We start from the raw sequence: 21,414 nt of genomic DNA, 5'->3' as shown, positions 1-21,414 counted from the left end.
ATCAAGAGTCAGGGCTAAAGACCAAATATAAGAATACAAGATGTTCTTAGCACCTTCAATGCTTAGGAAACTACAAAGATTTTAGGAGCTCTGGCTAAGAACTGGGATGAAAACCAAAATATATTTCTTATTACATCACAATAACATACTTGCAGAAGTGCAAATACTTACTATGCAGTCTTTTACAGAGGAAGTTTGCTTACTTCTAGATAATTTCTAAGATCCTTTTCTAATCTAAAATCTGTTATTGATTGACTCAGTTATTAAAGAATTGCTTCTCTCTAAGCACCTTAAAAATGGAATTTATATTCCATGTATTAAATTCAGAAATCCGCACTCTAAAAAGAGAACAAATGTAAGAAAGCAAACACATACACACAGAGTGTGAAATTCAAGGCTCATTCTTTTAAAGGTGAATTTTTTTTTAAATGTGAGATAACATTATAGTTTCATTTTTAAGCCAATGGATTCATGAGTGTAAACCAATTTGCAAAGTTTGCCTCTAAAATATAAAAAGGTTAAAACTAAATGATGCTTGAGGGGAAAAAAAAACAGGTTTTCTTGAAACCTGAGATAACAAAATGATTCAAAAGGAATAAACGTAAAGAAGTCTCTAAGGGCTGCTCACCCGTAATAAGATTTTTAGGAACTAGCAACAGGAGAACCTACTTGGATTTGGGTTGAGGTCCATAATAGTCAAGGAACTAGAAATTATCTTGCTTTATTTTTAGACCTTTGTTTGCAGTGGGCTAGAGTCAGTTAGCTACCCAGAAAGAGGACATATGGTGCTCACTGGCTGAGAAAATCCATTCTCTGTCTGCAAGTTTAGTTATTTCTGGCAAATCATCAACCTCTGGATATTGTGAAATGAAATTCAGGATCTCAGAGGCAATTCTGTCATTGCAGTGACCTGCCTTTCTTCACACAAATCTCACTCCCCACAGCTGGAATCACCTTGCTAAGAGCTGCAGGCTGGCCTGACCTAGGGCTCTGGGGCAATGGTATGCAATGGTGGTCCCCAGACCATCCACAGCATCACCTGGGAAGTTCTTAGTAAATTCTCAGACCCCTCCCAGATCTACTGAATCAGAAACTCTATATTTTCATGTGCCTTCAGAGCACTCTGATAGATGCTCAAATTTGAGAACTACTAACCTTGGACAAATCCAAGCCTCACCTTCTAGGATAATTCAGCACCTCAGGGCTTTGTACTCTAACCCTCACTACCTGCAGACAGATTCCATCCAACCCAGCCTGTTCTTGTCCACTTGCGCATGTTCTCATCCCCTCACTGGGGACCCATGAAACTCTGTTTCTTACTGACTCTTTATCATACCCTCTTCCCTGGATCCCTGAATAGTATCTCATTCCCAGATAAGGAATATCTCCCTATCTCCTAATTCTACATCCCAGCTCCTCCTGCCAATTCCATTCTACAGCAAGAAACCTGTCTAAGCATTTACGTAACAAATGCCATGGATTGGCTTGTGAATTAGTCATGCTTTGGCAGAGTCCTTGATGTTTCTAGGGGTAAGCACTGCAGCAAAAATTCAATATGATGGAAGGCTGGTTCATGGCTTTGGAGTCAATCAGATGTGGGTTTCAGTCCTAGCTCCACCACTGACCAGCTAAATTGTCTTTGAGCAAATTATTAAGCATCTCTAATTCTCAGCTTACTGTAAAGGAGGAAAATATCTACTTCATAGTGTTGCTGGCATGATTACACTGAATAATATACGTATTTTGTAGATGTTCTAACACATAGTAAGCACTACATAAAAATATAACACAGTGTAATATAACTGGGAATATCCTCTGATGGTCTGTGAATCATATGCCTCTTATTTATAGGTCATCTAGTACTCCCTTCATCAGACCTCACGGAAATCTCCCATATTTTCCACTTACATAAAGTGGAATTTAACGAGGACAACCTTAAAAATGTAACTTTAAACAAGACACTGAGGTTTTAATTTGATTGAATATACTCTTACCTCATGCCATATATTCAATCCATGTCCTCCTGGATGCTCTTTACTTACTTCTTTGACAAATGGCAAGGATGGTGCCAACATAAATTAAAGTGAGAGTAGTGTTGAACCATTATAGAAAATCCAGTTTACAAGAGGCCTCAGGGTGATTTTGCTGAATCAGGGTGGTTAAAATTCTTTCTGTGAGCAAAGCATTCCACTTCCATGAGCCAGTGAACTCTTTAGAAACATTGAGAACCATCTGCTATGCTCAGAGAAGCCTTACAGAAAGATTAACTTACATTACATGGTCTAATAGTCTGCTCCTAGCCAGTAATTTTCCTACCTCAATTCATCCTCATAAGTTTGTTGTTATGATACTTTGGCTGTGAATTTACAACTGGAAAAATATATAGGGTCACTTTAAACCCAATTTACTCAGATTTAATCAGTATGTAATTCAGTATACTAAACATAATGACTTTTCCAAAGAAAAAACAACAACAACAAAAAACACTTCATTGTCCATATTTATCCTCTGACTAAATAAAGCAACTAAACTTATTTATCCTCTGACTAAACTTAAGCAACTCACTTCAATTCATAGACTCTTGTTTTTTTTATGGGCAAAATAAAAACATTATGACTTATTTTGTCAAAATTTCACCTAACATTAACATTTTATGGATCTCTGAGTCTATTGCTGGAGTCTGAAGAGTTTGCATTTTATAGAGGTTAGTTGTTGTAGAAAAAGTGAATGTACTTTTTCAAAAATGTCTTCTCTATGACTGGGCAATTCAATTTAGAGAAATTTCTCATAAGAAAATAATTTGTGCATACTACTATGATTTATCTATGGAGATATTTATCTACATGGATATAAATAAATGTGATCACAATGTTTTTTATAATAACAAACCATTGGGTACAATTAACTGACAACAAATAAAAAATAGCTAATTATAGTAAATTCATATATAGAATCACACACAGTCATTTAAAAATTATAAAACACCAGTTAATAACATAGAGAAAGATCACCATTAGGTGAAAAATGCAAGTAGCTAGTCAATAAGATACATGCTTATATGTATTTACAAAAATCTATAGTAAAACATATAAATCTACAGTACATGTTTATCCATACCTAAATAAATATTAATACTTTACAAGTCAATGAAGTAATGTCCTGAATGGTAGGATAACCTGTGATTTTTATTTTCATATTAAGTTTCTATTACCTTTTACAGACTTTTTAACAATGAACTGGTATTAATTTTAGAGTTCAGAAAAAAAATTTCTTTAGTAGCAGAAATGGACATCTTTTCTCTTTCATTCCTGAAAGGATTCTTAAAAGCATCTCCTCTGCCCATCTCAGATTCTCCTTTGCTTCAGGACAGGTACTTCCTGGACATATTGCCAATCAGTAAGTCCAGAGGATCAGAGAAGCATTCTCACCATTCTGTTCTTCTCTAAATCAGCACCATTTTAGATTCTGCATCTCCATCTGCTCTGTCCATACTTGCTAGCTGCTGGGCCCTGCCTTCCATCAGTTCGTCCACTGAGAATGCTTTCCTCCATCTCAGTCTTTTGAAATTTTGATTCTTCTTCAAGATTTGGCTCAAATGTTTCTTACTTCACCCTGTCTTTGCATTTCTATTGATCTCTCCCTCACAACCCCAACAGAAGTCATGGTGTCTCCAATGTGCAGTTACATTGTAAGAGCCAGCAATTACATTTTCTGCTCTTTGCTAACAAGGGAGGCTTGTAGCAGTGTGAAGAATTGGTGAATGAATATTTCACCAAAAGAGGGCAGTATCCTCAGCTCTTGCCAGTTTCTCCAGCATGGGAATATGGGCCTTTCAATAAGTCAGAAAAAATAAGAAATCCATATTTTTTAAATGTAAAGCCCCGAGCTTTAAAATATTAGCTCATTTAAAAAAAAAAAAAAGAAAGAAAGAAACAATACTGCAGACCAGAATAAAAATATCTGTCCGCTGAATCTAGCCTGCAGGCCCACATTTGCAACTTCTTAGGCTTACAACTTTTACATCTCTATATCCTCTTATCAGCTGGCACAGAGGTTTGCTCATGATAGTTTGTGACCAGCAGGCACTCAGCTCTGTAAACTATCCACCTGGTGGGTCAGTGATAATAAAATCCATATCAAAGATCCAGCATCCAACCTTAATGTTTCAAAACTTATTTCACTGCTGAGTTTCTCTCTGATGATCCTTCCAAAGGTAACATGGAAGAAAATTCACTTGCTGTGACTTCACAGGAATTTGTCTGTTTTCCTATACTTGATACTAACCCAAGAGCACCGTCAGCTCTCCATAAATAATAAATTAGTCATTTAATTACAGCTTTTATGCATCCAGGTCATGTTATATTGACTTCATATTTGAAGCAACATTTTCTAGCACTTAAGAAGAAAGAAGTCAGGGATAAAAGGCAAGCATAAGCCTAGTGATGGTCTAAGAAAGAAATGGCAATTTTTATGCCTGCTTCAGAAGAGCTGAATCAGGCCAGGAAAATAGAAATGAAACCAAGCCAGCTGAATACTTCACAGCGGAGAAGGGGGAAACAACACAAGAGCATCCTGGATCTATAGCATTACCTCACCATCGTCTACCAAACAACATGACCTTCTGGCTCCTCTAAAGAAGCACTTTCTGGAAGAAAGACAGAGATGACCTCATAAAAGGTACGGTCTCAAAGTCAGGTAGAGGATCTAGCCTGGAGTCTTGAAAATAGTTCTGAATATAGGACTTGATCAGAAACTAGAGGGCATGAGACAAGAAGACCAGCAGGGAAGAATATCCCTTCACTGGGGAGAAGAGAAACATCATTAGCTCAAGAACACAAGGGCAGAACTTGAGTCCAGGGCACATCCCTGGAAGCAAGCAGAGTTCTGTCAGCAGACAGTGTTGCCTTAATGGTGCTCAAATGTGGAAGTTCAACCCTGAGTCAGCCAGTCAAAATAACTCCTGCTATGTGACAAGCACAGCTCAAAGCTTGAGGTCAAGGCCTCTGTTTTGAGAAAGCTTTCATTCCAACAGAGGGAGACAGATAATAAGCACTTTCAAAACAGAAGATGTCAAGTAGTTATACAGTGTATAGAGAAAATAAAACTATGCTGAAACAGAGAGTGCCTGATGGGCCACCTTAGATTGGAAGGTCAGAGAAAAGTTTGAAGGAGGTGACTTATAAGCTGAGTCCTTAATGACAAGAATCAGTGCCAGCAAATTCTAGGAAACTGAACCCCTAGAAGGAAGAACAGCTAGGGCAGATGCAAGGAGCATCTGTGTTTGAGGATAACAAGAACCCCAATGTTTATGGATTTTACAAAGCAAGATCAAAAGCAGTAGGAGATGAGTTCAGAGGGGAAAAAATCAGATCACAAAGGGTATTGATGGCCCTGGACAGAGACTCAAATTCATTCTAAATATTTAGAAACCACTGGAAATACTTGAGCAAATAAGTACTATCAACTCCTCAGGCCCTGTTTCCCAAGATAATAGGTTTCATGTGCAAAAGGAGGACACAGAGATGTGTGTTCTGCTACCACTCTCAAACTTTGTGGGGGAATCTGGTGTTGAACAAAGACGGGGGTTAATGATGGAATCAACACCAGTGGGACTCATAGAAACCTGTGCTGTTGCTATGGGGAAGCAAATCAACTTGCTAGAATTCTACTCCACCACTTACCAGAGCCCTAGCAGCACCCTGGGCCTTTCACAGCCCCCTGCTGAGTCTCTGCTGAGCGCTTATTAGATTGTGAGCTTTATGAGGCAAGCAGCATATTCACTGATGCCTTCAGCCCCCAGTGTACTGCACAGTGATGCACTTGATAAGTGTCCAGGAGTTTGCTTAGTAGAATTCAAAGGAGTTAACAGAAAATGTACAGCTGATACTACTCATCTTGCCCTGCTTCTAGAAATGCCAGCAAACTTCATGGGGAGGGTACAGACTGTGGGCCCAAGATTTACTGAGTTCACCAATTTAACAGATAGGTTGAAGTCACTGCTTTAGCCACCTATAATTTTACTAGAATCTAATTTTGTTAGACTACTGCAAGCTATGATATTCAAGTCTTATCTCCTTCTGAATTAAAACCGTCCTCATTGGTCTTTGCTTATTGACATCTGAAAGACCATCCTACCTCCTAATTTTTCTTCTTCGCTGTATGTGTAAATGATGAGTCACAAAGGAATGATCTGATAAGAGAAAGATGAAGATCACACTTACATATCCATATTCCAAATCCCAGCACCAGCAGTAGTTGCAAAACCTCACAAAACATGCTCGGAGAAAGTCCCCAATGAGAATTGTGACATAGGTGGTCAGAACATCAGAAACAGTCAGTCGCACAAATTCCTGTTGAAACAGTATGCATATTAAAACAAGCATTTCTCCCTTCATGTATTCCTAAAGTTGACATCGAATTTGTCATGCTTTCTAAACAGTATTAACTTGAAACTGCAACTAATGGTAAAGAAACTAGTTAGCCATATTGAGCCAGTGAAAAATGTTTCACCCTTATTTTATTAGTTTAAAAATAATTATTTCCTGCGCCCAAACCACTGGATCAAATGTCTTTCTATTGAGAAACATTTATAAGCATGATACAAGAACACAAAACAGGAAAATACTGACAACACGGAAGTTTAGCAGTTTAGTCTGACAAGCAGTGCTATTTATAAAATTAAAAGACAAACTTGTAAAAAGTACTTGTAGCATATATGATAGAGGACTAGTTTTTCTAACACATTAAAAACTTTTACAAATCAGTGCAATAGATGGGCAATTCAATAAGGAAAAGAATGGCAAATCGTACACATAAAAAATAAGAAAATATACAATTAAAACATTCAAAAGTATTTAATTCCTTACAAAAATTATCAGAGAAATGCAAATCAAAACCACAATGAGGTACCATTACACGCCAGTCAGGATGGCTGCTATCCAAAAGTCTACAAGCAATAAATGCTGGAGAGGGTGTGGAGAAAAGGAAACCCTCTTACACTGTTGGTGGGAATGCAAACTAGTGCAGCTGCTATGGAGAACAGTGTGGAGATTTCTTTAAAAATTGGAAATAGAACTGCCATATGACCCAGCAATCCCACTTCTGGGCATACACACCGAGGAAACCAGATCTGAAAGAGACACGTGCACCCCAATGTTCATCGTAGCACTGTTTATAATAGCCAGGACATGGAAGCAACCTAGATGCCCATCAGCAGACAAATGGATAAGGAAGCTGTGGTACATATACACCATGGAATATTACTCAGCCGTTAAAAAAAATTCATTTGAATCAGTTCTAATGAGATGGATGAAACTGGAGCCCATTATACAGAGTGAAGTAAGCCAGAAAGATAAAGAACATTACAGCATACTAACACATATATATGGAATTTAGAAAGATGGTAACGATAACCCTATATGCAAAACAGAAAAAGAGACACAGATGTACAGAACAGACTTTTGGACTCTGTGGGAGAAGGCGAGGGTGGGATGTTTCAAGGGAACAGCATCAAAACATGCATATTATCTAAAGTGAAACAGATCACCAGCCCAGGTGGGATGCATGAGACAAGTGCTCGGGCCTGGTGCACTGGGAAAACCCAGAGGAATCGGGTGGAGAGGGAGGTGGGAGGGGGGATCAGGATGGGGAATACATGTAAATCCATGGCTGATTCATGTCAATGTATGACAAAACCCACTACAATATTGTAAATTAACCTCCAACTAATAAAAATAAATGGAAAAAAAAAGGACTTAATTCCTTATAAAAATACAGTTGTTACTTTACACAGTGATAAATATTTTAAAACCCATGCTCTTCCATATTGATGAGATTATGGTGATAACAGGCATTGTCATAAACTGATGGGAAAATAAGACTGGTGCATCATTTGCGGTGGGGCGAGGGGGCAGGACTTTTAAGATCCATCCTGTTGTAAAGTGTGTGGTATCTGATCAAGAAAATCCACTTTTAGAAATGTATCTTATGACAAGTGTCCAATCTATACATATAATTGTGAAAGCATTGTTTCTCCCAGATCAAAATTGGAAATAATTTAAATACACTCAAAAGGAAATAAAATAAAAAGGGATGTCAACACAATGAAATACTGTGAGCTCTTAAAAAATAAATGCTATTGTGATTAACAATGTAAACATATCCTAAAAACCACTGAAATGGCTACTTTAAAGTACATGCAATCTTCTCAGATGGCATGCACTGCATTCTTGTACTATCTGTTGATGCTATTATTTGTAAATGTTATCAGTTCAGTTCAGTCGCTCAGTCATGTCTGACTCTTTGCGACTCAATGGACTGCAGCACGCCAACCTCCCTGTCCATCACCAACTCCCAGACTTTACTTAAACTCATGCCCATTGAGTCGGTGATGACATCCAATCATCTCATCCTCTGTTGTCCGCTTCTTCGTTCTGCCTTCTATCTTTTCCAGAATCAGGGTCTATTCAAATGAGTCATTTCTTCGCATCAGGTGGCCAAAGTGTTGGTGTTTCAGCTTCAACATCAGACCTTCCAATGAATATTCCGGACTGATTTCCTTAAGGATTTACAGGCTGGATCTCCTTGCAGCCAAGGACCTCTCAAGAATCTTCTCCAACACCACAATTCAAAAGCATCAATTCTTCAGCACTCAGCTTTCTTTATAGTCCAACTCTCACATTCATACAGGACTACTGGAAAAACTATAGCCTTGACTAGATGGACCTTTGTTGGCAAAGTAATGTCTCTGCTTTTTGATATGCTATCTAGGTTGGTCATAAGTTTTCTTTCAAGGAACAAGCATCTTTTAATTTCATGGTTGCAATCACCATCTGCAGTGATTTTGGAGACCGCAAAGATAAGTCTCTCACTGTTTCCCTGTCTGTTTGCCATGAAGTGATGGGACCAGATGCCATGATCTTAGTTTTCTGAATGTTGAGCTTTAAGCCAACTTTTTCACTCTACTCTTTCACTTTCATCAAGAAGCTCTTTAGTTCTTCTTTGCTTTCTGCCATAAGGATGATATCATCTGTGTATCTCAGGTTATTGATATTTCTCCCAGCAATCTTGATTCCAGCCTGTGCTTCATCCAGCCCAGCATTTCTTATGATGTACTCTGCATATAAGTTAAATGAGCAGGGTAATAATATACAGCCTTGATGCACTCCTTTTCCTATTTGGAACCAGTCTGTTGTTCCATGTCCGGTTCTAACTGTTGCTTCCTGACCTGCATACAGATTTCTTAACAGGCAGGTCAGTGGTCTGGTACTCCCATCTCTTTCAGAGTTTTCCACAGTTTATTATGAGCCACACAGTCAAAGGCTTTGACATAATCAATAAAGCAGAAATAGATGTTTCCCTGGAACTCTCTTGCATTTTCGATGATCCAGCGGATGTTGGCAATTTGATCTCTGGTTCCTCTGCCTTTTCTAAAACCAGCTTGAACATCTGGAAGTTCACGGTTCATGTATTGCTGAAGCCTGCCTTGGAGAATTTTGAGCATTATTTTACTAGCATGAGAGATGAGTGCAATTGTGCGGTAGTTTGAGCATTCTTTGGCATTGTCTTTCTTTGGGATTGGAATGAAAACTGACCTTTTCCAGTCCTGTGACCACTGCTGTGTTTTCCAGATTTGCTGGCATATTGAGTGCAGCACTTTAACAGCATCATCTTTTAAGATTTGAAATAACTCAACTGGAATTCCATTGCCTCCACTAGCTTTGCTTGTAGTGATGCTTCCTAAGGCCCACTTGACTTCACATTCCAGGATGTCTGGCTCTAGATGAGTGATCACACCATTGTGATTATCTGGGTCATGAAGATCTTTTTTGCATAGTTCTTCTGTGCATTCTTGCCACCTCTTCTTCATATCTTCTGCTTCTGTTAGGTCCATACCATTTCTGTACTTTATTGAGCCCATCTTTGCATGAAATGTTCCCTTGGTATCTTTAATTTTCTTGACGAGATCTCTAGTCTTTCCCATTCTATTGCTTTCCTCTATTTCTTTGCACTGATCACTGAGGAAGGCTTCCTTATCTCTCCTTGCTATTCTTTGGAACTCTGCATTCAAATGGGAATATCTTTCCTTTTCTCCTTTTTTTTTTTTGCTTCTCTTCTTTTCTCATCTATTTGTAAGGCCTCCTCAGACAAACATTTTGCTTTTTTGCATTTCTTTTTCTTGGGGATGGTCTTGATCCCTGTCTCCTGTACAATGTCACGAACCTTCGTCCATAGTTCATCAGGCATTCTATCAGAGCTAGTCCCTTAAATCTATTTCTCACTTCCACTATATAATTGTAAGGGATTTGATTTAGGTCATACCTGAATGGTCTAGTGGTTTTCCTGACTTTCTTCAGTTTACATCTGAATTTAGCAATAAGGAGTTCATTATCTGAGCCACAGTCAGCTCCCAATCTTGTTTTTGCTGAATGTATGGAGCTTTTCCATCTTTAGCTGCAAAGAATATAATCAGTCTGATTTTGGTGTTGACCATTTGGTGATGTTCATGTGTAGAGTCTTCTCTTGTTTTGTTGGAAGAGGGTGTTTGCTATGACCAGTGAGTTCTCTTGGTAAAACTCTATTAGCCTTTGCCCTGCCTCATTCCATACTCCAAGGCCAAATTTGCCTGTTATTCCAAGTGTTTCTTGACTTCTTACTTTTGCATTCCAGTCCTCTGTAATGAAAAGGACATTTATTTGGGGTGTTAGTTCTAGAAAGTCTTGTAGGTCTTCACAGAACTGTTCAACTTCAGCTTCTTCAGTATTACTGGCTGGGGCATAGACTTGGATTACTGTGATATTAAATGATTTGCCTTGGAAATGAACAGAGATCATTCTGTCATTTTTGAGATTTCATTCAAATACTGCATTTCAGACTCTTTTGTTAACTATGCTGGCTACTCCATTTCTTCTATGGGATTCTTGCCCACAGTAGTAGATATAATGGTCATCTGAGTTAAATTCACCCATTCCAGTCCATTTTAGTTCGCTGATTCCTAAAATGTCGACATTCATTCTGTCCATCTTCTATTTGACCACTTCCAATTTGCCTTGATTCATGGACCTAACATTCCAGGTTCCTATGCAGTATTGCTCTTTACAGCATCGGACCTTGCTTCCATCACCAGTCACATCCACAACAGGGTGTTGTTTTTGCTTTGGCTCCTTCTCTTCATTCTTTCTGGAGTTATTTCTCCACTAATCTCCAGTAGCATATTGAGCATCTACCAACCTGGGGAGTTCATCTTTCAGTGTCCTATCTTTTTGCCTTTTCATTCTGTTCATGGGGTTCGCAAGGCAAGAACACTGAAGTGGTTTGCCATTTCCTTCTCCAGTGGACCACATTTATTCAGAACTCTCCACCATGACCCGTCCATAGACGTTATATATTTATTTAATTAATGGTTTTGTTCTTCCTAAGAGATTATAATTCTCACAAGGACAAAGAAGAGATACACTTTTGTTCCCCACTGTACCTCCAGTATCTAGCACAATGCCCAATACTAATATGCACTTAATGAACATGGAGTGAGTGATTGAGTGACAATCAATTCTTGCAGTTATTACTGAATATAACTTTTCTCTTCCCTACTCTTTTTCTTCTTTTCATTCCCCAGGAAACTTGAGTTCAGATTCTAATAATTAGCATCCATTAGTGGCAGGCTATAAGGGATATTTTTAGGTTTCCAGCACGATCTTGAAAAGACTTCCTCAGTAAGAGACAGTTTCAGAGTGATTTTGAAGTTCTCCACAAACTCCTAAGCACCCTCATCCCAACGGTTGAAGTCTGATTCTTCCCCTAAGCAGTATCCTAACTTTTACATAAAATAGCAGAAGAGGATTCAAACATCATGTGAAAATGTTTATTAACACACCATAGAGGGAATACACTGCTTTACAAGAAAGGAAATTCCCAAATGGTGGTCCAGCCCACCAAAGGAACATCATTCAGTCCCAGTTCCTAGCTTGCTAGTCAGGATGGAGCATGACTTCCCCACAGGCCTTCTGCAGAGCGCTGCACTCCACATATCACACTTCAGACTTCTGACATGTAGCAATAAAATGCTTGGGTAGCTTTGATCAATAAATCTAAGACTATCATTAGCAAGTAGACTTAGTGTTAGTGTCTCTCAGTTGTGTCTGACTCTTTGCAACCCCATGGACTGTAGCCCATTCAGGCTCTTTTGTCCATAGAATTCTCCAGGCAAGAATACTACAGTGGGTAGCCAGTCCCTTCTACAGGGGATCTTCCCAACCCAGGGATCAAACCCAGATCTCCCACACGGAAGTCAGATTCTTTACTGTCTGAGCCACCAGGGAAATAATAGAGAAGGCGTATCACATAGACTATAGATTTTCCATGGCAGGATCCTGAGGAGCATGCATTGATGCTAGTTATGCTTCTGGAGGATGATTCGGCACTATACAGAAGGACACAAACTCTAATCAGACTCTGTAGGTTAAATTTGGGTTCAATCACTGGCTTCCTTTAAGGTCTCCTTTAAGGTCTTCCTTTAAGGTCTCTTTTCTAAGTTATGGTCTCCTCATCTATAAAACGGGGATAATGATACAACTTGGAGGGCAATTTATTAATAAAAACTCAAAGAGGCAATGCCTGGCACACAGGAAGAATCTGATAAATGTGAGCCATTGTTATCATTATCTTCAGTTGGAGTCGGCTTTCTCTCTATACCCAAAATGCTGACCTCAGTATACAGCTTCAAATAGTGATCTCCCAAGAACTGTTCCGCTGCTTACCTATCAAATGCCGTTGGAGATGAGACTAAGTGACTACACCTTGAAATTTCCTGGAGACGTAAAGGAGTCACCAAATTCTTATAATCAGAGAGAGCCCGAATTCCACAGTATCGTTGAGGGAAAACAGAGGAGAGGACATCCACAGAGAAAAAGAGGAAACATCTGGAATGTTCTCATAGAACAATGAACAATTCTTTGGGGGTGCATCTCTAACATTCCATGCAGAGAAGCTGCTGATACGATTTCTTCTGGAATGACTTTGTTTTAAAAGTGGTGGAAATTCATGTTTCCAGGTGCATGGATATACATATTGATCTCTTAAAGGCCAGGCCTTCCCAGCACTCAGGGTTTTTACATCCCCTGTGTTCTCTTTGCCCCCATGGATCCCAGCTGCCTCATCAACATTCTGTTTAGAATCACAGCCCTTCCCGCCTCCAGCTCCCACAAGCTTTCACACTAGTGCTGCCTGTTCCCTTAAAGAAAGGAAGGTGAAAGAGAAAAGGGAACCCCAACTACAACAGCAGTAAGAAAAGATGATGAAGCAAAGAAAACCACTAGGGACAGGATTTTAAAAATGAAAAGGAACGAGACAAGCAGCATGGTACAGGGGCTCCGAGAAGAATAATTAAATAAATATTTTTTTCTTTATTTTAATTCAGGATGCAGAAGACTATCACAGAAGCTTCTGCATTATCAGAAACATGTTTTCTAGATTGCATTGACATTCATGTCTAATTAATTGCTGCCTCCTCTTCAGAAGTGAGCAGCTTCCACCTTATTCTTTACAGTTAGTTCTATTAATCCTGTTTAATCAGGTGTTTTCTTGGTAAAGAATAAGTTTCTTAGCCCTCATGCCAGTCTACATTCTGGGATGTCCATTAAGAAAATGTCTCAAACTTTTTGAGTTTGTGAAAACTACATGTTTTGTTTTGTTTTTTTCATTTCTCTCAACTTTTGCTGAAGATTTAGGGAACAGCCTAGAAGTGATAAAAAAAAGAATAAAAACAGGCTCATGGCCTCCTTCCTCCACCTTTAAAGTACATCACTCCAACCTCTGTCGCACTGTCATATCCAGTTTTTCTCACTCTTGTCTCCCTTGTATAAGCATGTTATGATTTTGTTAGGCTACCTATATAATCCAGGATACTTTTCCTATCCCCAGATGTTTAACCTACTTACATTGGTAAACTCCATTTTACTATGTAAGGTAACATATTCACAATTTCCAGGAATTAGAACATGGGCATTTTGGAGTAGCTTTTATTCTGTCTACCACACCATGTATCACAAGTATCTCTCTAGCAAGTACAGGCAGTTTTCCTTTCATTTATTATTTCATACATTGTATGTTCCTATAAACGTATAAAACATGGATATCTGAAAATTGAGAATGCAATAACATGCAACCAGGAAAGGAAGGCCTATCTGGTCCCTGAAAGCTTAAAAAATAGAGTCCTTATTTATACTCTTTGGACTTAGTTCTCAATGATGTCTGTCTAGCATTATACACATTTTCTGTATTTTTTTCCACAGTTGAAATCACAGATGAGTCGCTTAAGTAAGATGAGTATCCGAAACTAAAGACAACTAATGATATCTATATTTGTTTAAATTAGTTTTATAAGACTAATGCTAATTTTCAATTTTCTATTTATCATACAAAATTTATGGAAATAATAATATGAATAATTAAAAACAAAAAAAGTATTCAAATAATTTCCCAAAGATCACATTACTACTGAAACTGAGTTGTTGTCTAACAGACAGAAGCACTATGACATGTCTTTAAATGTCTGTTCACCATAGTTCAAAATCAGTTAATGAAATGCACATGAGGAATCAATTCTAATGAGATAAAATTAAAGGAATTTCAAAATATAAATTTGATTTGTATAGAGATAAGAGATCTGATGGGACATAGATGGGGAAACACTGGAAACATTGTTAGATTTTATTGTTTTGGGTTCCAAAATCACAGCAGATGGTGATTGCAGCCATGAAATTAAACGACGCTTATTCCTTGGAAGGAAAGTTATGACCAACCTAGATAGCATATTAAAAAGCAGAGACATTACTTTGCCAACAAAGGTCTGTCTAGTCAAGGCTATGGTTTTTCCGGTGGTCATGTAACATGAGTTGGACTGTGAAGAAAGCTGAGCGCTGAAGAATTGATGCTTTTGAACTGTGGTGTTGGAGAAGACTCTTGAGAGTCCCTTGGACTGGAAGGAGATTCAACCAGTCCATCCTAAAGGAGATCAGTCCTGGGTGTTCATTGGAAGGACTGATGCTGAAGCTGAAACTCCAGTACTTTGGCCACCTCATGTGAAGAGTTGACTCACTGGAAAAGACCCTGATGCTGGGAGGGATTGGGGGCAGGAGGAGAAGGGGACAACAGAGGATGAGATGGCTGGATGGCATCACCGACTCAATGGACATGAGTTTGAGTAAACTCCGGGAGTTTGTGATGGACAGGGAGGCCTGGTGTGCTGTGATTCATGGGGTCGCAAAGAGTCAGACATGAGTGAGCAACTGAACTGAACTGACTGAAGAGACCTGAAGTACGTTTTTGTTTTTGTTTGGTTTGTTTTCCCTTTATTGAACAGAAAGCCATAGGAAACACTATTTCTTTTATCTGCTAAAATATCATTAGTCTTGAACTGGGGTCATTTACACAGTCATCTGAAAACAACAAACCTAAAATAGCATTTCCTTTAATGCTTAAGGGGCAATTATTTGACAAAACTCAACATTATTGAAATAAATTTTAGTGTATGCTCCCAAATGAACTTTTTCTCTTTTTCTTAGGGAAAATAGGTAACACTAACTAGAGTACCATTTCAATATTTGCTTGGGCCTGGTTGCTAAATCTGGGTGCTTTATTATAATATATAGAAAATATCTCCTCAGGCCATTTTAAAACACCTTTCCTTTATATGCTGCAGTAAAAGGGGTGTAAATGTACTACTTACCTGAATGGATGCTTTTGAGGACTGCAAGAGTTAATATATATGAAATTCACAGCCAGCATATAGTGAGCAGTCAGTAAGTCTTAGCAATTATCATTTATAAGCAATATAAACCAGGTCACACTTACAGAAGAAATTTCGACTCTGCTCTTTTTTAATCCAATAATTGTTATGCACTCCTGGGTGTGACATTACCTGCCCCACCATTGTTTCCCAGCAGGGTCCTCGAGGTACATCTGCAGGGTGCACAAAAAAGGGTGGCCCGGTGGTATTTCCAGCAAGGGATGCATTGTAGGCCTTGATCATGTTGGCTTCCCATAGGGTAATATTGGCCTTTACTAGCTTCTCCTCCTCAATCTAGAAAGGAAAGTATTGGAAACAAAATTGAAACAGATTTTGAAGGCATTTCTGGCAATCTTGAGACAGGGAATGTAACAACGTGCTGATGGCAAGGACAATCCAGACACAAGATTTACCTTGTTGTTAATCTCATCCATCAGGGCAAGAATAAATACATACAGGTTGCCTAAAAGAAGAGCAAAAATGCGTCCCAGTAGCCATTTCAGAGCAATGAGGGGATGGTAGTCTTCCAATTCAGCAAATAAGTCAAATAGTGTTGGACAGAACATCCCCAGGAGGGACATGACCATGTTCATCTATAAGAAGACACAAGGGGTGAACCAAGTTGATGGTGTTTAAAAATTATTGTTCTTTTCTTCCAAATTTGCAAGATTCCAACTAGATTCCTTTGATATTCTATAAGACTAAAAATTATTTCATGCATTTTTAAAATATGATCTTAATAAAATAGGGACAATATTCAACTCATACTTTTAAGATGTACATGTGCACAAGTTTGTGGACATGCCAGTAATAACAGTCTATTTCCTAGTATACAAGGGGTATGATTTACATTACTTTTAATGCAGATAGTACATTGGTCTACATGGTAACAATTCTGCACTTCACAACAAGATTTCTAAAGAAAATGAAAAATTATCTGCTTGAGGAATGGGTTCAAATAGGAAATACTAATTTGACAACCATCAACACATAGGCTAGTTTAATCAACTAGAATGGATGAATTCCTTGAGATGGGCTCAGGAATACTGAGTTAGGGGAAATGCAAACTGCTGGGGGCAAAAAGAAAGAAAATATAATAGATTTTATCAAATAAAACAGAGAGGATGTTCAGAAAATACAAAAGAATACATAGCATAATGTCATCAAAGTCAAGACAGAAAAGTTTCAGAAATAAAGAACTGACTTATAATGCCAAAAGTAAGAAAAGTATGAAAGAGAGAGAAAATGAAAATATGACAAGCTGGAAATCTGTGGTTCATATCTCCGTATTGATTGACACACTTATGAATATATTATTAGGGTAAATTAAGCATGTGTCATATTTATAATGGGGGAGAAAAACCTTTAAATAAATTTTTTAAAAAGGTTCCACATGTACACCCGTGGCTGATTCATGGCAATGTATGGCAAACCACTACAATATTGTAAAGTAATTAGCCTCCAATTAAAATGAATAAATTTATTTTTAAAAAAACTTCCAGTTGACACTGGCAATTCTTTTGCCTGAATAGCTGGCTCAAATTGTCACTACTGTGAGTTCCCATTTCCCCCGGTGGACTCCATGTTTTGAATGATTAGAACTCCCAGGCTATATTTAGAAAATAATTATCAATATTTTTTTTGCTTTTGACTAAGAACATTATGTAAATATGACTAGTGGGAGCTAACAGTCAGCATGATGTATATAAAATCAGCATAATATAATTTCAACCTAAAGCAAAATCTTGGCAGAGCCTATGCAGTCTAAGGTAAGTTTGAATTGTTTCATCAAATTTGTAAAGTTTTTCATGAATCTGCATTATTACCTTTGTTGGTCCCTAGAATCAGGGGTTCCCTAAGATGGATGTTTTTTAATCCATTTGGGCTGGATGAAGCACAAGCTAGAATCAAGATTGCCAGGAGAAATATCAATAACCTCAGATATGCAGATGACACCATCCTTATGGCAGAAAGTGAAGAAGAACTAAAGAGACTCTTGATGAAAGTGAAAGAGGAGAGTGAAAAAGTTGGCTTAAAGCTCAATATTCAGAAAACTAAGATCATGGCATCTGGCCTCATCACTTCATGGCAAATAGATGGGGAAACAGTGGTTGACTTTATTTTTGGGGGCTCCAAAATCACTGCAGTTGGTGATTGCAGCCATGAAATTAAAAGAAGCTTACTCCTTGGAAGGAAAGATATGACCAACCTAGACAACATATTAAAAAGCAGAGACATTACTTTGTCAACAAAGGTCCATCTAGTCAAGGCTATGGTTTTTCCATTAGTCATGTATGGATGTGAGAGTTGGACTCTCACCGAGCACCGAAGAATTGATGCTTTTGAGCTGTGGTGTTGGAGAAGACTCTTGAGAGTCCCTTGAACTGCAAGGAGATCCAAGCAGTCCATCCTAAAGGAAATCAGTTCTTGGGTGTTCATTGGAAGGACTGATGTTGAAGGTGAAACTCCAATATTTTGGCCACCTATGCGAAGAGCTAACTCATTAGAAAAGACCCTGATGTTGGGAAAGATTGAAGGCAGGAGGAGAAGGGGACGACAGAGGATGAGATGGTTGGATGGCATCACCGACTCAGTGGACATGAGTTTGAGCAAGCTTCAGGAGTTGGTGATGGTCTGGGAAACCTGGCGTGCTGTAGTCCATGGGGTCGTGAAGGGTCGTACGTGACTGAGTGACTGAACTGAACTGAACTAAAGATGGATATTAACCAAGTTCCTATAAAGAGTGACCGTTTTAATGATAATCAATTACCCATTCTTTTGTGGTTCACTGATACAAAAATATAATCAATATGAACCACAAACCAAAGTGCTATGATAATTTTGCCTACAAGTGCTATCATAACTGCAAAAGATAATCTTAAAAGCAAACTTAGTAATACTGTGAGATTCCCCTTTAGTTTTTAGTGAGACCCTACCTAATGACTCTGTTTTACAGGATTCCATGAAATATTTATGTCTTCATAGTCTCTTAAATGAATGGTCTTCCATCTTCAGCATTATTGCTTCTGAAATACCTAGAATGTTTTTGTTTGGAACCTTCTGTCTTAAGTGTGCTATACCATCTTCTGTCCAAGATTTTTCTAGGAAATTCTATGCTTATGAATACTTTCTTAATCTGTTTGGTCTATAAGGCTTTGCAGAAGTTTAAGTGCTGTAAATCTACACTTCCCACTGCTTAAATCTTCATACTCTTTGAGAATGCCCCAGTTCAAAATGATGTCAGAATGTATTCTGGAACATTTTATGAAAGGGAACAGGCCCAAGAAACAACACATGACCAATGATCTCCTGATTCTAAATGTCTACTTCTGACCTCTTTTCTTGGACCTGCTAAGTTGGCAGATACCCTGAAGACAAATCACAATGATAATATTTAATTTCTGGCAAAGAGCTGGCCTTCCTCATTTGAATAGCACTTGGAGGGGGAGGTAATAGGGTAGGGGGACAAAGAGGTGGAGCAGTTAGGCTGCTGGTCAAAAATAGAGAGAGGCCCAGTCTTGCCCAAAGTCCGGGAGGCAATCTGAATGTTTCCCATGGGAGAATATAAGAATCCAGGACTTTATCATCCCCACGTCAAAGAATTCAGGCAACAACTGGATCTTTCAAAGACAGAACCAGGATCTACAGAGAGTGCAAAATAGGTTCAGTGGAGAGAGTGTTGGGCTTGAAATCAAAATTCTTAAATTTTAACTCTCACTGTTCTCCATGGTTCTGTGACCATGAACACATCACCTAACCTGAGATTCATTATGTCGGTCTATAAAACATACTGTTTGGAATATATGCGTTCTAATCTCTCTTCCAACTCTACCTAATGTAGCAAAGTGAGAAACAGACACACAGTAGACAGATTTGGAAATAAGGCTGGAATAAAGAACTGTGTGCCAAGGTTCATTCACTCTCAGGGCAAGATGACAGAGGTAGGTAAAGAGTGGGTGAATTTCATGTTCCAGATTGAAGCACAACTCACAAAACCTTAAATGTCAGATTCTAAGCACTTATATAAGAAGCATGCAGAGACGAACTTCATTTTTTTCCCACCACCCAAGGGTGTCAGGATCTTGCTGCGCAAATTCCTGGGATCGCTTCACAGCCCAAAAGATGAGGTATCCACTCCCACCAAGTGTTAGAAACACGAAGAAGTTAGCAAGAAACCTCAGGAATCTGATCAAGTGGATGTTTTCTTCTACTTGGGCTGCTCTTTCTTCTATTATAGCTTCCTGTACCCAAGGAAAACAGGGGAAAAAAAAAAGAATTATCTGATCTACAAAAAATATCATGAACTTAGGAATTATTTTCACAAACATTAGAATGTGAGGAATGAAAGTGTAAACTAAATCTGGGATTCCACAAACCAGGTGAATATTGCCAGCAAGTGAGAAAATGTAAGAGAAAAAAGGAAGAATTCTTACAAACTCTTGCTGATCTAATATTAAGACAGTCTTCATTCTAAAGTCTCTTCTAGTATGGCTTTTTAAAACAATTACAAAATGATACTTTAGAGTTATTTTAAATATTGAGCTAATATATTCCTGTAAATAATAAGTGAGCATTGTTCTATTATTTAAAATATTTGATTCTGATTACTAATGGTTAGCTATTCCAAGCCAATGGTGTTTTATTACCAAATTTAGAGAGAAATAGTGCTATCACAAGTCATTAATCATTTTCCAGTCATACTCAGAACCCTGCCCAGATCCTGGTAGGAAGAAATGGTGAGTTAATCTTTCTTTTAATTGTCAAGATACTTTGCTATACATACCATTTGGAATGATTCTAATTTTACTTTTACAAATACCAAGAAAAAGCTCTTGAAGTTGGTATCTTTACCTTAAAGTTCATTGTGATAGAATTGAATTTGTTGTCTGCTGTTTCAGGGTTGCCGATAAGGTAGTCCCAGCTAGTGAACACCTTCCAGCTAAAGTTGAAAGTGTTATCATCACCACCTCCGTCATCACCAATATTTTTGGTCATCCTATGCAAACAGGAGGTTTAATTCAGCAGCCAAAATACAAACAGAAAGGGAGAGATTAGGGAATAGCAAGACATCATAATTTTAGGGATATTGGAGAAGCAATATCAAAAAGACATATACTTTCAATTAAGTTTGTTCTAATAACCATAAAAGTTTATTTTTAAAAAATTTTGGTTTGTTTTAACTTTTTAAACTTCATTTTCTAGGCTTTCAGGATTAGAAAACTACTAAACATTGATGGTTTTAACAATTAAACAGGTTATATAAAAATATGTTTTTATTTGTTTTCCTAAACTGTTTTCTTAGGGTCATATACTGGACTCTGAACCTTTTATGGGACAAGGATCTCTTTAGAAATCTGATGAAAACCACTGGGCCCCTACCCAGGGAAAAAATATGTATAGGCTCTAAAATGGTTGTACACAATTTTAGTTGGTTTACAGTTGAAAGCATAGGGATATATTAACCCAGGTCAGATCAGGAAACTCCTTTATAGGTTTCAAATCCTCTAAGAATCTCCTCCCAAAGAGTGATTACACTGAATGCATGAAAGTTTTCCATACTCTACAACTCGACCAAAAATCAAGATTTTTATACAACTTTAATGCCAAGTGGTTACATATATTCTAATAAC

At 38.1% G+C, this 21,414-nt stretch overlaps 1 protein-coding gene across 1 annotated transcript in view; it reads right to left on the bottom strand.

Annotated features, from left to right (window-relative positions):
• TMC1 (transmembrane channel like 1) overlaps positions 1–21,414 on the bottom strand; it is a 136,544-nt gene that overhangs the window by 20,267 nt on the left and 94,863 nt on the right. Inside the window, exons 10-14 of the mRNA XM_065907857.1 lie at positions 20,636–20,780; positions 19,831–20,025; positions 16,198–16,377; positions 15,917–16,078; positions 6,222–6,350 (exon numbers count right to left, since the gene is read on the bottom strand). Of these exons, the coding sequence (XP_065763929.1) occupies positions 6,222–6,350; positions 15,917–16,078; positions 16,198–16,377; positions 19,831–20,025; positions 20,636–20,780 (811 nt within the window). The remainder of the gene's footprint in view (positions 1–6,221; positions 6,351–15,916; positions 16,079–16,197; positions 16,378–19,830; positions 20,026–20,635; positions 20,781–21,414) is intronic.

This window comes from Muntiacus reevesi, chromosome 17, assembly GCF_963930625.1.
Source record: "Muntiacus reevesi chromosome 17, mMunRee1.1, whole genome shotgun sequence".
NCBI lineage: Eukaryota > Metazoa > Chordata > Mammalia > Artiodactyla > Cervidae > Muntiacus > Muntiacus reevesi.
The sequence above is the reverse complement of the archived record's forward strand: the minus strand, read 5'-3'. Positions and strand labels throughout refer to the sequence as shown.